This window comes from Scyliorhinus canicula, chromosome 12, assembly GCF_902713615.1.
Source record: "Scyliorhinus canicula chromosome 12, sScyCan1.1, whole genome shotgun sequence".
In the NCBI taxonomy this organism is placed as follows: domain Eukaryota; kingdom Metazoa; phylum Chordata; class Chondrichthyes; order Carcharhiniformes; family Scyliorhinidae; genus Scyliorhinus; species Scyliorhinus canicula.
The window spans coordinates 130,461,615-130,477,925 of NC_052157.1; the positions used below are offsets into that span (position 1 = coordinate 130,461,615).

The 16,311-nt window shown below is 41.3% G+C and overlaps 1 protein-coding gene across 2 annotated transcripts in view; it reads right to left on the reverse strand.

Moving 5' to 3' along the window:
- The window catches only part of LOC119974838 (unconventional myosin-XIX), a 47,629-nt gene that overhangs the window by 12,955 nt on the left and 18,363 nt on the right, over positions 1 to 16,311 (reverse strand). For both annotated transcript variants that reach the window (XM_038814125.1, XM_038814126.1), the window contains exons 6-17: positions 13,607 to 13,676; positions 11,655 to 11,757; positions 9,520 to 9,616; positions 8,350 to 8,426; positions 7,163 to 7,253; positions 6,760 to 6,931; positions 5,432 to 5,505; positions 4,357 to 4,478; positions 3,592 to 3,705; positions 2,229 to 2,405; positions 631 to 771; positions 421 to 528 (exon numbers count right to left, since the gene is read on the reverse strand). In XM_038814125.1, the coding sequence (XP_038670053.1) occupies positions 421 to 528; positions 631 to 771; positions 2,229 to 2,405; positions 3,592 to 3,705; positions 4,357 to 4,478; positions 5,432 to 5,505; positions 6,760 to 6,931; positions 7,163 to 7,253; positions 8,350 to 8,426; positions 9,520 to 9,616; positions 11,655 to 11,757; positions 13,607 to 13,676 (1,346 nt within the window). The remainder of the gene's footprint in view (positions 1 to 420; positions 529 to 630; positions 772 to 2,228; positions 2,406 to 3,591; positions 3,706 to 4,356; positions 4,479 to 5,431; positions 5,506 to 6,759; positions 6,932 to 7,162; positions 7,254 to 8,349; positions 8,427 to 9,519; positions 9,617 to 11,654; positions 11,758 to 13,606; positions 13,677 to 16,311) is intronic.

A 16,311-nucleotide genomic window follows, 5' to 3' on the forward strand; every position in this document is an offset into this window, starting at 1 on the left:
TGCACCATGGTGCATCTACAGTAAAATTGTATACAGCCAAAGCATCGAATTGAAATAGTGAAAAATTTAGTTGTGGAAATTAAACGTTACTCAGAAGTATCACTTTACTGAAGGCGATTACACAATACCCGAAGCTTCATAAAACTAGTATATCCATTTAACATTAATATTTTGAAACTGTCGGCGAAAACAATTTTTAAACTGCCAGCCCTATAATGCACCGAAAAAGGTAAAAATGAACTAGAATTTTTTTTAACCAAAACTCTATTTCACAGCCTCTGAAAGCAGATGTGACAACATACAGATAACCAATCCCAAGTCAAACTAATCTAAGTTTTATCAGCTTAATTTGAATAGCCCAAACTATCTTATTGCTTATAACTTTCATCGTGAGCAATTTGTCTCGTTCTATGACAGTACCTCCTCTGATTTGAAATGGAGAGGTTTGCAGTCCATATTAGGCTTGATGCATCGGATGTAGTGAGGTGTGGTGCTGTTCAATATACGCATTAGCCTTTCCAGTGAACCCTAAAGGAGAAGGAAGAGGCAGAGACATATTGCAGGACAGAACTACAAGAGACACATTTTGTATCAGTCATGTACAGAAATGCAGTATTAATACAAACAGACCTTAAATCTTGAGACCACAGTAACTGCTTTGTGTTGAGCTTTATTATCATTCTGTTCTTTCGTTTCAAAAGGAAATAGCTTCTTCAGAAAGGTATCCCGAGAATTCTGTAACAACTGCACCAGCTCTGGTGGGACAGGATCCTAATGCAGCAAGAACATAATGATTTCCAATGTCTAAAATGGTCCATTTGTTACAAGGTGGCCACAGTAATGAACAAAAAAGCTCTTTACAAAACCTAACTGTTTCATTAAAATGGAATTTAGTACAATATTCAAATAGTTAAAATAGTAATGCTATGCTGTGTTTACTTATTTATATACACATAGTTTGTTATTAACACAATATTTGATGCTTACTGCAGACAAGGTAGGTGAGATAAACTGAAATCCCCCACTTCCCTTATGGTTCATAATAAGTTTGATTTTGGAAAGAGAGTATGTACCCAAGCATGTAATTAGTGAATAACAGCAGTAAACTTTTGTGAGTTTCAATAAAGAGGATTATTTATTCACACATTCACCTTGAAATTCTATGTGAAATCCCCCCACACACACGCCATCTCTTTTGGTCTTTCTGCAGACTGCCTGTTTGAATGAAAGGGGGCAGCCTAAAAACATGGCTGCGTCACCATGTGGCTGCGTACAGCTCCCTTCCAAATATGGTGTTGGCCTTACGTTAACTAACCAAATCCTCGGTTGTTTCCAGCCCCCTACAGTTTTGAGACCATTACTTTCTTTGTTTCTGGAAAGTCCCATTCAAGCCAGGAATCCAATTCTGGATGGTTTCCAGATTTGTGTATTGACACTTTAGGCTGAAATGGGTCTCGCTGACTTTCTGAGCCAGTGTAACTTCCACAGAGGTGTGTTATCTGGGCATGTCCAGTAAGTGACTTTACTAAGCTTTTAATAGGGGATACGAAAAGGTACCTCAAATATTTTTACTGAATTTTTTAATCAATGATCAATGAGGGAGCAATAAGAAATGCATATTACATCAGAATTTATTTAAAGAACTTTTTAAAGTGCATGAGAATAAGTGATGAGCACAATTACACCAAATAAACTACCAAAAATACTACGCTAGCTTATTTATTGGATATGGTTACATTTTCAAAAGAATTTAATTTGATGTCATCGTCTACTGAATATAATAAACAAAAATTATTTGCTGAATACAAATAAAAGTGCATACTGTCTCCTGCCCTTCGAACCACACAATCACCATACACCAGGTCAGAGTAAAGGATATTAATTGAGACAACTCTATTTTCTCCCCACAATGAGGCCATTCCTAACCTTTGCTCATTGCTTTCCTATAGTCCTGACCAAGATGAAAAATACAATGTAGCGGGGAAATCATACCCGACTCTCATCATACTACAGAAATCCATGTGTTGTGCATTTGTTTCAAAACTCCATGTAATTCCGTTTTAGGTGATGTACAAAACCAAAATATAAACAGTCATGAGAAAATGATCATTGCATTTACATCAGGTGCTATATAGTACAATAATGAGCAACTACTGTACTGTAGTTGGGATCATACCTCATTAACAGAGTCTTCAGTGAGTGTCTCAGGGGTATTCAAATTTTCTTACCTTGTTCTTTTCCATCATTCCCTCAATCTGGTAGTTAACCTTGCCGGCGTAATGAGTCACTGTGAAATTCGGATCCTTGCTAAACATATTCCAGCTCAGACAGTGGTTATTTGTCAAAGCTGCCTGAAGGCGAGTTTTAAATTTGTTTGCATCTGAAAGTCGGTTGAGGCGACTCTCCTACAGGGAAAGAGATCATAAAATAAATTCAAATGAAAAAAATCAGGGAACATTTACGAACTACATACCCAATCCACTCAATATAATTTATTCAACAAATAAAGCATCACAACATCCATGTTGGTAGGAACTTCTTTAAAATTCAGAAATGGGACAAAAAATCCGTTTCATTTTTGAAAAAAGGCACAAAATCATAATTTTAAACAAATCTTCCCTCTTGCTGTCCCCCCCAATCATGAGTTAGTGAAGTGAAGTTATACCATTTTTATGCAATAAGGCTCAAGCTGGTTGGTAAAATGAAAAAACACTTGTGCCAACCATTAGGTGCATTAGAATTTTCACCACATCACAAGCTTCGCAATGCAGAATTCAATGCAAGCAGACTTTCGTAAATCAAGAGTTATTAGCATCATACAAACTTTGCTGAGGAATGGTCGGTGAATGGGTCTTGGAGATTGAAAATAATGAACCTTCCTAATAATTGACCTGATAAAGGTCTTTAAGAGACTGAAACAATGTAATATAGTAGATGTAAAGGATGAGGTGGGCTTTCCAAAACTAAATGTTATAGATATATAGTCAAGGGTCACTCGGAGTGCGGAAATAGACCGGTGTGCAAGCAGCGAGGGCGATAACTAGTCAGGCACGTCACACCACTAATGCACTGCCTGGCCAAATTGTCCTGGTAGATAATTGTTTATAAACTTTACTCAATCAAAATTGATGTATGGCACATTCTAAAAATGTCCAGTTTTTAGACAACTCCAGTGTTTGGACAGCCGGATTTGGACTGCATTATGAATGTATGAAGATTGTAGGCAAAATTAAAGACTGAAGGAGGTAAGAAATACCAAAGTTTTGAGCAGCTGGGAAAGAAAAAATGAGAAGACTGATGAGTTTTGATTTCAGCAGTACACAGTGCCACACCCTGCCATAAGAGTTTGGAGAAGTCCTATACAATTAAAGATAATTGGTTCACTGAAACTTGTGCTTCCTACTCCACTCCCTTCCCTCACTGAGGCTTAAAGGTAAATCAAATTTTATTTTATTTTAATGATAAATCTAATGGGATAAATTAACCAACAAGTTTGTAACAAGTAACAACTAACCAAACCGTTGTAACCTTTCAATCTGTGCTTTCTACTCAATGCACGCTTACAAAAGAGGAGTTGAAGAAACTGCCAACCTCATTTAAAAGGGAAAAGATGCTGATGGGATTTCCCTCAATCAGATCTAAACAGCTCTGATTATCCTGGTAACTAACAAAGGACGACTCCAGGCCCTCCGCTGCGTATTCTTCCTAAAAAGATAGGATAACAGGAGTGAAAAAACGTCAAATATGAAAAATGTAGCACATTTTCCAGAGACCCGAGCCAAATCTCGATTTGTGAAAATAGCCTGTTTGAATGTGTTATTAACAGTCTCGCATTACTTCCCTGCTCTCCTTATGTGTGGGTTTAATGGAATTACTTCTATTTGTAATCTCACCGTACAAAGGTTACCTGAATAGATTCATTCAAATGTTACTGGGTTTAGTAATAAACAATTTAACCTAATAGACAATTGAATATTCATTTTAAAACTTGTGTATCAGAAAGATCCCATAGCATCTACTAGTTTCTATAGTGCTTTTGAGAGATCATTTGAGTATAAGGGAGACTGGGAAGACGAGTGTATACATACAGAATTGAAGGACAGATCAGTTGACCACTGAGCTTCATGTGTTATTTCATGCCTGGAATAATAACTGGAACTCCTACATCTGATTTTAATAGATCCTTAGTTTAAAACTTCAAGTCTCCCATTGAATCCCAACAGGTTTTTGCCAATTCACTGTATTTAATTGTGGATGTTTTACTTCCTGACACCCATAATATAATGCAAAAAATTCTAGGTGAAGTGCCTGTGTTATGCCAAGCTAAAGGTATACTGAATCATTGAGTTGGAGTACCTGTTGTGCTTTGAGATAATGTGCCACAAAGTGCTGTTGGAGCTTTTCATTTGCATAGTTAATACAAAGCTGTTCCAGGTTATTTTGTGGAAATGACTCAAATCCATACACATCTAACAAACCTGCACAAACAAGAAAGTGTTGAACATCATAGTTTTTTCTCAAATGCATAACATTCACAACAGTGCAGGACTGAGGCCTTTTCAAAAATGTGAAGTGGAAATTAGATGGCCCATATCACAAAGATAAACATTTAACAACTTTAAAAAAAATTCAAGTTCCACCACTTGTCCCTCAAGAAATGCTTGATTCCATTCTTGCGCAAGCTACTAGATGTGTAGAAACATAGAAAATAGGTGGAGTAGGCCATTCAACCCTTCGAGCCTGCACCACCATTCAATACGATCATGGCTGATCATGCAAATTCAGTATCCCACTCCCGCTTTCTCTCCATACCCATTGATCCCTTTAGCCGCAAGGGCCACGTCCAGCTCCCTCTTGAATATATCCAATGAACTGGCTCCAGAATTAATGCTTAATTTCTAAGTAAAATGTAGAATTAATGCTTAATTTATAAGTAAAATGTAAAGCAAGAGATGCCAAGATGAAACAAGGTGAAACTCTATGACCAATCACCATTTTCCACAGGTAATGTCTGTAACTAATTTACTAGTAAAGTATTGCAAAATGTTCTATTAAAAAATCCCAGGAGGTAGTAAGAGGTAATTTGAGTGATCAGAAGTAATAAACCACTTGTCGGAATAAAATGAATGGACGCTTGACCAAGCCTCAAACTAGCGATCAAACCCACAGGGAAGAACAATAAAACTCAATGAAGTAGATTTCAAACAAATGATACATTTTTAAAACCAGGAACTGTGTGTAATATTTTTCTCTGTGAAACGGGGGACTTCCAGCAAGTGATCACCCCTTTCATTCTCCAGCAAGATCACCTTTATGATTGGAAGTTTAATTGAAATATTACCTTGTTCTACTGTCTTAATACTCAACAGTAAAATTAAGTCACGAAAAGGATTACTTCAAGATTTCAATTTTGTAAAGTTATCATAAATACCTATAAAATTTGTCCACCTGAAAGAATCTGAGCATATGGCGCCATTTATTACTTTTACCAGCCAGTCAAACAACCTGCAAAATACCCAAAACAAAATAATATTAGAAATGAACAATATCAAGACTAGAAAAGATAGATATTTCAGCAGATTCGTACATGTAAGTTTGTCTCTCTGGTAATGTCAATTTTGTAATGAAGGAGCTCTGCTGATCCATCTTCCAACTCAGATGATGTAATGGATTACATGGCATAATTGAAAGGCATGGGAAGTTCTCCCAGTGTCCTGGTTTTTAATCTTGACTAAAACCATCAGGGAAGATTATCTGACCATTCATTCACTTGCTGTGTGAAAGTTGAATGCCACAGTTATTAATAGTGACAACAGTCCGAAAGACATCTATTGGCTGCAAAATATTTTTGCTCATCCTAAAGATGTGATAGTGTTATTTAAAGAGCTTTCTCAATTTTCCCCTTATAGAGAAGAAAAAGAAACATGTATTATTACAGCTTCAGGATATTCCAAAGCACTTCACATCTAACTAATTACATTTGCAATCTGCTGACCTAAACAATTTGTCCATAGCAAGATATCACAAATAGAAAATTAGACAAATGACGAACTAGCTATTACTGGTGCTAACCGAGGCAGAAATGATGACCAAGATATTGGAGAATTCCGTGCATTGCTTCATATGGCGTCACTGACAAACAGATAGTTTTAACACCTTACTTTAAAGACCTGACAATGAGGTACTCCTTATGAATCCCTTTGCCAAATCCCAATCTCATTTCTACCAATTGTTGTGCCTATGGTCTAGCTAGCTTTACAGGCAGCAGGTAGCACTGTGGTTAGCACTGCTACCTCACAGCGCCAAGGACCCAAGTTCAATTCTGGCCTAGGGTGACTGTCCTTTGGAATTTGCACTTTCTCCCCGTGTCTGCATGAGTTTCCTCCAGGTGTTCTGATAGATGAATGGCCATGCAAAATTGCCCCTTAGTGTCCAAAAGATTAGATGGGGTTATGGAGATAGGGAGGAGGTGTGGGCCTAGGTAGGGTGCTCTTTCCAAGGGTCAGTGCAGGCCCAATGGGCCAAATGGTCTCCTTCTGCACTGTAGGGATTCTATGATTCACTATCACATTTTGAGTATGTTTACTTACTGGGCCAACAGGAATCCCAGCATGGAATCACAGTCAACTGCAGAAGAATTTCAACATTTCAATTTTTCCAATGCCCCATCTGTAGTTTTTTTTCCAGTGGGTAAACTACTTTGCTCAATTGAATTAATAAATACAGCATGGCTTCAAATAATCAGTAACGGACACCTACTTTGCATAGATGACTTTGGCCACACAGTCTCTTCTTGTGCTACACTCTCTTTTAGAGCATGGTTTTTTAAAGATTTGTTGCTGTCTGCCTGCTGTAATAGTCCGGACTCTGAGCTGTTCCAAAAGGTCCTCTTCAGAAACTTTGAGTAGATTTGCAGTTCTCTTAAGAAAGCCTGAAGGAAATAAGAGGTTCTGATCAATGCAGTAGCCCAAAAGGAAAGATAACTCAGAAGGCAAGAAATTGGCTATTCCCAGTGCCAGGAGGAAAACTTGTGTCAGCACAAAGGACAGTCTGATTTATTTTCAGGAAAAAAATAACTCCAGGAAATTTCCCAAAGCACAACTTCCTCAGAAATAATGGAAACATTTTTCTTGAAAATAATAATCAATTTGGCTTATCTTACACGTAGCTTTTTCTTTGAGATCACAAGGGTGAGATTCATCTGTAGCCACACTAAATCGCACATTACCAAGCTGTAGGAGACCAGCTAAAATCTAACAGAAAAAGGAAAAGCACAAAATAAATAGAAAAATAGTAAGAATTGCACCGACACTTTTACTACCTTCACGCAAAATATATTTGTTTAAAATGTTTGACAAAATTAACAGAAAAAAATCACCCCAAAGGAACAACAGAATTAAACTATGTCAACTCACTTTTATATCGTTCAGTACCGTGCTTAAGTTCTTCACCTACCGTAAATATTCTTAAGCTACCATCCCCCTCCAATGCACAAAAACCAGCTCAGCAACGAGATCACTAAATCCTCTGTTCGCCTAACCTCGGTTTTCCTTACCTGCTGTCCCTGACCATGACGCCTTTTGATTTTGTGAGCAGGGATGAAACCCACAGAACTGGGAGTCACGGTGGCACAGTGGTTAGCACTGCTGCCTACGGTGCTGAGGACCCGGGTTCGATCCCGGCTCCAGGTCACTGTCTGTGTGGAGTTTGCACATTCTCCCAGAGTCTGCGTGGGTTTCACCCGCACAATACAAAGATGTGCACGTTAAGTGGATTGGCCGCGCTAAATTGCCCCTTCAATGGAAAAAAATAACTGGGTATTCTAAATTTTAAAATAATGAAACCCACAGAACTACATTACCCATTTCCAAACATTCTGAAAGTGTCCTCAAATTCTAGAATCTGCTTCCTCCTTTCTAACTAATTTTAAATCCAGTTTCCTCTCCTCCCACATTCCTTGATCTGTTGTAACTGTTTCATGCGTGGCACTTTCTGACCTTGCACCACTTTGCCAATCAACCAGGTATTACAATTCTTTACCATCCCACTTGCATCCAGCCATATTTACCCTGGGGTGAGGAGCAATAAGCTGTTTCAAAGCTCGAGATTCCAATGAATACTTCAAATAAACAACTTGCATTTTCCTTCAGTGTACAGATTTGAATCATCGTTACTAGGAGAGAAGGGGCAGCTTGGATAAGGAACAGCTTCCATCTCTAATTCCACAAAAAAGTATTTTTAAAAATGTCCGAAAAGAAATTTGCCACTTCATGAACCAATGAAATGGTGATTGAGTTACTGCTTAATATAAAAAAAAAGAGAAATTGCAAAGGTTCATGGTTCACTTACCCGGAATACCTGCTCTTGTGTATCGCGGTCAATACCCAAATGTAGCATTGCATCTTTGGTTTCTTTAAATTGGTCCTCTACACAACATAAAGAGAGATGAAAATAATTGGACTGATAGCCAAGCTATGTGCATAAACAATGAATCTTCCATATTATACTCAATTTCTTCACCCCCTCAGTTTTTTTCTTCTTCTTAGTCGGTCATTTAGTCACTAAATTGGTCAACAGTGTTATTTAGAAATCTTTCCCATGAATTATCTGGCAGAATTACAACATGATAAGACAGACAAACAAGGTAGAACATCAGCCTTCAAACAATGTCTCAATGACAACTCAGTTTCGGAAGTACATGGGAGAGGATTCTGTAGCCTATTACACATTAAATAAAAACAGTATCACAAGGGCAGCCAATTTCACGTACTTTACAAAAGGTAGAAGCGGAGAGCAAAATGAATAGCAAGGTTCCAGGTTAACACCGTGGTCTGTGGTGAGTTAGCTGCACTGAGCAGAGTAAGTAATCCATGTGTTACAACTGAGCTTCAATATCACAGAGTTAGGTAAGGGAGAAAAAAATAATTCTGGGATTTCAACCCCCCCCTCCATCTCCCTCCTGAAACCCCAATTAAAAATGCTCAATATACATTGGGTGAGGACAGGATGAACCAGAGTTTATAACGCTCACGTAGCCATATACTCTGCTGAAACTCCATACTGCTTAATATTCCCTACAGGAATCCTCCCTCACAGAATTCCAACAAGGGCGGGAAAATAATGAGAAGGCAGAGAATTGGTGAAGAAAATAAGAAGCAATTTATTTAACATTTCTTTTACATCTGATAGGTTCTATAAATATGCAACTTTTTTCTTTAATGTGTGATTTACTGACCAATAAATTAAATGATCGATCTCAGGCCAGGCTTGTGCATAAGAATTGGAATCATAAGAAGCAGGATAGCTTAAACACACCTCCGCCTCATCAGATTCAATAACACATTGTGCATTATACAGTAGAACAGTGATAAAAGCAAGGCATTATCTAACCTCCTGCAAATAATACCACAGATGGTCATCTATTGCTGCTAAAACTGCAAGTATAGTACTTGATGAGTGTATTCTTGGATTGTCTACTTTCAAAAGCAGCATTGGGCAGAGTTTGGCAATCTTGCTAACCTTCTAACATTTTGTCAGCATTTGGTAACCAGAAGAATTCTGCTGCTTCAGGAAGACCCCACTCCAACCTCTGCTCCTCAGTGGCTCCCTTCATTATCTGAGAAAACATTACAGCAGTAAGCTCCAGCATTCAGAAAATTGCTGAATCAATGACTTGAACATAACACAAAGAAGTTATCCAAGACAACAGCAAAGTATTTAAATTTTCCTAATACCTTCATTACTGTTTGCCCCTCATTAGAGCCAATGTTCCCTCTGGATTCTGCTTGTTGTGCGCGGCAAGCTTGCTGCACTGCATGGTCCCCTTTAAGATTGACGTGTGGCCGCGCATGGTTGCATCTTCAAGGAAAAATAGCTTGTGCGTGCCCTGCTGTTCCCTATGCGGCATATTCCCGATTGCTGCACAGCTTGACGTGAATGCTAATGCTGATTACAAACCTCTCGAGTATATTAGCAATAAGTTTCCGGTTCTGCAGTAATGCAGCCCAAGAGCTCTTTCAGATGTCCAAGTGCAATCTTTGAAGAGGGACGGTCACATCAGCTTCTTGAATAGCTTTGTGGTAAGGGTGCAGAAACTGGGTGCGACGGGCGCATTAAACGTCTGCAGAGTTCTTAAATGGAACTTGGCCAGCATTTCTAATAGAGCTGCAAGTACGAGGGCAGTTTTCGATTTGGACAGTTCATTTGAGTGGGCTATCAAGCCAAAAGCACAGATTCCAAAACAAATGTCAAAGTCTCCATTACTTCTTGTATTTTATGATGTGCTGTTATAAGAAGTTACAATCATAGTCTAAGTTAGTTTGGTTTCAAACAGAGCAAAATGTGTCAACCTAGAAAGTGTTTTAGAAATAACAGTATATTTTCCTCTGCAAGTGGGATTGGTCAGGCCTAAGGAATGACAGCTACAGAGCAAGGCCTTTTTGGATGGAAGAAAAACTGGAACCCAAGTCTTCACTTATACTGGTATATTTCCAAGATTCCAGTGCAAATTTCCAAAATTAACCGAGGAGATCATCCATGGACGTCAGTTCTGGATTTATGAACTCAAAAAAAACTACAGAAGTCTGTCATCTATTTGAACAAAAATAAATACGGAAACTGCAAATTGGAAACAAAACAGGAGATGCTGGAAACACTCTTCAGGCAGCAGCATTTGTGTAGAGAATAGACAAGTTAACCATTCAGCGGGCAGCACAGTGGTTAGCATTGCTGCCTGCGGCGCTGAGGACCCGGGTTCGAATCCCGGCCCTGGGTCACTGTCCGTGTGGAGTTTGCACATTCTCCCCGTGTCTGCGTGAGTTTCACCCCCACAACCCAAAGATGTGCAGGATAGCCAGATTGGCCACTCTAAATTGCCCCTTAACTGGAAAAAATAATTGGGTACTCTAATTTTTTTTTAAAAGTTAACCATTCAGATGTGAAAATCGCTTATGGTCACAAGTAGGCTTCAAATAAAGATACTTGTGAAAAGCCCTTAGTCGCCACATTCCGGTGCCTGTTCAGGGAGGCTGGTACGGGAATTGAACTGTGCTGCTGGCCTGCCTGGATCTGCTTTCAAAGCCAGCGATTTAGCCCTGTGCTAAACCAGCCCTGTGGGTTCTTCGTCAATCTTCTGAAAAATTAACTTGGTCTGTTTGGTCCACAAATGCTCGATTAGAATCTATTTGGTGGTTCCAACATTTTGTTTTTGTTTCATCGTTTTATGTCCAAAAGCTAAAGTAAACCTCCACATCACGAAATGCCATTTCTGCAGTGGGTTAGCCCTGCTGCCTCACAGCGTCGAGGTTCCAGGTTCGACCCCAGCTCTAGGTCAGTGTATCTGTGGCTTGCACATTCTCCCTGTGTTTGTGTGGGTTTCGCCCCCACAACCCAAAGATGTGCAGGGTAGATGGATTGGCCATGCTAAATTGTCCCTTAATTGGAAAAATGAATCGTGTACTCTTAGTTAATTTTTAAAAATTTAAATAAAGAAATGCCATTCTTATCCTACTCTCCCCACTGTGTGTTTGCGATTAGTATTGGTTTATGAACTCTGCCAATAAACTGCCATCTCCAACTTTTTCAATACAAATTTAAACTTGTACTATAATCCATTAACTTGTGAAAATCAGCTTTGTACAGAATCATTGCCTCACCTGATAGAAAATGTGAAAATTTCTTTCAGAAGGAGCTTGATAAGCAACGCGTGTTTTCTCTAATAGGTAAGTCTGAACAGAGGCGCCCTCCAGCTGCTGTGATCTGTAAAATAGAGCATCGGTCATCACCGATTGTCTGGATAAAGAGGAGATAAACAAGATGATTCTGGTTGCACAAGAGGGGTGTTAAAATAGGCAGCACCTGGAACAAAACCCAAAAGAACTGATCCTGGATATATGAAATAAAGTTTTCCGAATGGTCTTTGATCTGAAATGTTGGGTGAAGTTCTCTGTCCAACTACGCCACAAACGCAAACCGTGATCAGGCAGAGAATCAGGCATCCGGCCAAAATCAAGGCCTGTGCCCGGCGCTGACTCAGGAACCATGTGGCAGTGGCCCCCTGGTGGCGATAATAAGGTTTGCAGCCTGCACCGGCAAGGGCACGCAAAACCAACATTTGCGTGTATTTAAATATATTTCCTGCGTTAGTCCCACTATGCTCCGGACCTCCACGATGCTTCACCCCTCTCAGGGATGGATGGTGAGGATAGAGGCTCCTTGGTGTCACTCTCTGATGGGGACAGGGTTGCAGTGTCGAATGTAACATATTGGAGGGGGGGGGGGGGGGAACAGCTGAAGGATGGGGGTAGGGGCTATGTAGTCTGTTGGATTTGAATGGACAAGGGAATACTCATCTTGCTAACATGTCTTTTCTCCTCTGCGGAGAATAAATTTTGGATTACACCAGCTGCTTGTTAGCTACCTGGCTGCACGCACGGAGGCTGGAGGAGCAAGGCTAGCTCAGGGAGGACCCTGCACAAGAGGAGTCTGCTCCGGAAGAGCAGGGGCCAGCAGGTGAGACTTGGGTGTCAGCCGTCCAACAAGTCGATGAGGAGATGTGAAGGAGGCGCCACATCAGACCACGTCTATACTGTCAGCGACTGGTCTTCAAGGAGCTCCCGGCTGCCTGTGCCGCCAAAGACTTTGGCTCACCAAGGAGACTGTACACCACCTGTGCCAGATGGTGGCACACCAGGCACTGTGGGGGGTATGGAGGGCACCAGGCACCACAGGGGTATGGTGGAGGATACCCACTCCCGGTGGCTGTCAAGGTAACAGTTGTCCTGAACATTTATGCTTCTGGGCCTTTCCAGGGACCGAGCGGGGACCTGTCTGGGATCTTATACACAGATGCATTTGCGATGTGAAGAATGTCCTATGCACCTGGGCAGCAGACTATATAAACTTCAGTCGGGATCAGGCACATCAGGATGCCCAAGCACCAGGATTTGCCACTAGCGCTAGCATGCCCCAGGTCCAGGGGGTGATCGATGGCACACATGTTCCTCTATGAGCACAGGCTAATTAGGGGCTGTCCATCATTAATCAGAAGGGCTTCCACTCCCTGATTGTGCAGTTGGTGTGTGACTATCAGCTGCACATCATGTACATCAGCGCCCGATACCCAGGCAGCATGCACGACAAATACATCATGGCGCACATCATGGCGCACTCGTCTGTTCCTGGAACCTTCAAGATGCTCCCTCAGGTGAGGGATTAGTTCTTAGGCAACAAGGGTTACCCACTGGGGTCTTGGCAACAAACCAATAATACCAATGGGCTGCACAGTGGTTAGTGCTGCTGCCTCACAGCTCCAGGGACCCAGGTTCAATTCCGTCCTCGGGAGATTCTGTGTGGAGTTTGCACTTTCTCCAAGTGGGTGTCCTCCGGGTGCTCCGGCTGGTGGAGACATGGGCTGAAGCTTAAGTAGGCTGCTCTTTCCAAGGGCAGGTGTAGACTTGATGGGCTGAATGGCCTCCTTCTGCACTGTAGCGATTCTATTCTCATAAACAATGGCTTCATGTAACGAAAAGCACTAGTCTTTTGAAAACTATTTTATAGAATTTAAGAGCAGATTGAATAAATGCACCCAATTGAATAAATAGCTGACCTGTTTAACTGTAATTGGATGTATTTTCCAAATCGACTGCTGTTGTGATTCCGTAGTGTACAAGCATTTCCTGTGAAACAGTAAATCAAGTTGATAATCAATTACTTAATCATTTATGCTCTCCTCAGCAAGTTTTAATTTTATGCACAAGATTAGTTTGATTTTAAAAAAGGAATGGAGCGAACCTTTAATTTTTTAAAACACCAAATGAAAGCTGAATTGAAAATATCCAACATTATACAGATTTAGCGCCTTCAATTGGCCAGCTGTGCCTCAAAACGATGTAGTTCAGCATAGCAGACAATTTACTAAACATCCTCCATCCAAGATGTTGGCGGTAGATTGCCCACAGTCTAATCATAGTTAACACCACACTGCTTGTAGCCAACTCGTGGATGCTTTTCTTGTATCCCAACTAAAATGACATGATAGTTCCTCATGCTGCTGACTCTTCATGCTGCAGAATCTATGGCACAAATTTACAATTATCTGCATATTTTCCTCCGGAATCATGGCTTTCAACCTTCAGCAAATCTTTTACATGCATCCAAAAGAACAAAATCTTACTTTTGTTTGACTAGTCCCTGCCAATTATGTGCAATGGTTTATTTTCGCAAGTAACCAGCTTCACCTCCGTAGCCTAACTGCCTCCAAGAAATGTGTTGCCAATTCTTTCATTAGCCTCAAACCCATGGGCTGAATTTTACACACCCCCGCCAATGGGTTCTTTAAAATTCATTCTTGGGAGGTGGGCATCACTGGCTAGGCCAGCATTTAATGCCCGTCTCTAATTGTCCTTTAGAAGGTGATGGTGAGCTGCGTTCTTGAACCATTGCAGTCCCTGTGCTGGAGGTACGCCCACAACACGGCAGCACAGTGGTTAACACAGTTGCTTCACAGCTCCAGGGTCCCAAGTTCGATTCCCGGCTTGGGTCATTGTCTATGCAGAGTCTGCCCGTTCTCCCCATGTCTGCGTGGGTTTCCTCCGGGTGCTCCAGTTTCCTCCATCAGTCCAAAGATGTGCAGGTTAGGTGGATTGGGCATGCTAAATTGCCCTTAGTGTCCAAAAAGGTTGGGTGGGGTTACTGGGTTACGGGGTAGAGTGGACGTGTGAGCGTAAGTAGGATGCTCTTTCCAAGGGCCGGTGCAGACACGATGGGCCAAATGGCCTCCTTCTGCACTGTAAATTATATGATTCTATGAACACTGCTGGGGAAGGAATTTGTGTATTTTGATCCGGCGACAGTGAAGAAGCCGCAATAAAGTTCCAAGTCAGGATGGTGCATAGCTTGGAGGGGACTTGCAGGTAGTGGTGTTCCCATTTGTCTGCTGCTCTCATCCTTCTATATGGTAGTGGACATGGGTTTGGCAGGTGCTGTCTAAGGAGCCTTGGCAAGTTCTTGCAGTGCATCTTGTAGATGATACGCACTGCCCACTTATAATAACAATAATCTATAATAATCTTTATTATTGTCACAGGTAGGCTTATATTAACACTGCAATGAAGTTACTGTGAAAATCCCCCAGTCGCCACACCATGGCGCCTCTTCGTGTATACCGGGAGAGAATTCAGAATTTCACATCCACCTAACAATTACGTCTTTCGGGACTTGCAGGAGGAAACCGGATCATCCGGAGGAAACCCACGCAGACACGGGGAGAACGTGCAGACTCCGCACAGTCAGTGACCCGAGCCGGGAATCGAACTGGGTTGCTGTGAAGCAACAATGCTAACCACTGTGCTACTATGTCACCCATATTAAGATTGTGCGTCAGTGGTGGAGGGAGTCAATGTTTGCGGAAGGGTTGCCAATCAAGCAGGCTGTTTTGTCCTGGATGGTATTAAGCTTCTTGAGTGTTGTTGGAGGTGCACTCATCCAGGCAACTGGAGAGTTTTCCATCACACTCCTGACTTGTGCCTTATAGATGGCGGACAAGCTTTTTGGGAGGGGTGGGCAGGAGGGGAGTAACTTGCTGCAGGATTCAGAGTCTCTATCCCCAATTTTGTTTTTCTTCTGTCTCTTTTCTTCCTACCTCTTCTTCTTATCTCAACCACGCACAATTCTTTGTGACACACATCATTACTGTACCTGACCACAAGAGTGAGCCTGCAGCCTGTTCTAATATTTAAACCAGTGATGTTCTGCAGTAGGCCACTAGGTGGTGCAGAACGGTTAATAGGGGATTGGTTGACCATTCTTTAATATATTAGTTTCACAAGAGAAGCACTTCCTTGTTCCATTCCCAACAGATGAGCCGAGATGAAATGAAATGAAATGAAAATCGCTTATTGTCACGAGTAGGCTTCAATGAAGTTACTGTGAAAAGCCCCTAGTCGCCACATTCTGGCGCCTGTCCTGGTAATCACTCTGTCACTGCGTCTCAGGTGAAACAAGAATCTGCAATTGCATCCTTGAATACCAAAAGGTAGATGTGTTGAGGTCACATGCAATCATGTGAGCAAAGGTGTGTGTGAACTGCTCCTGCTCTGATACAAGACAATCTCTGCTCCCCACACTGCTGCGTTTTGAGAGAGTTACGCAGCCTGCTGGATACTGATCTGCAATACTGACCACAAGGACTAATTGTTGTGCCTCAGTTCCTTCTAGGTTACCTTAGAGAACACAGCCATGACTGCAGTGCACAGACAGATATGTCAAGCAAGGATCTAATTACTTAATGTGATCAAAATGATGTGAATATTG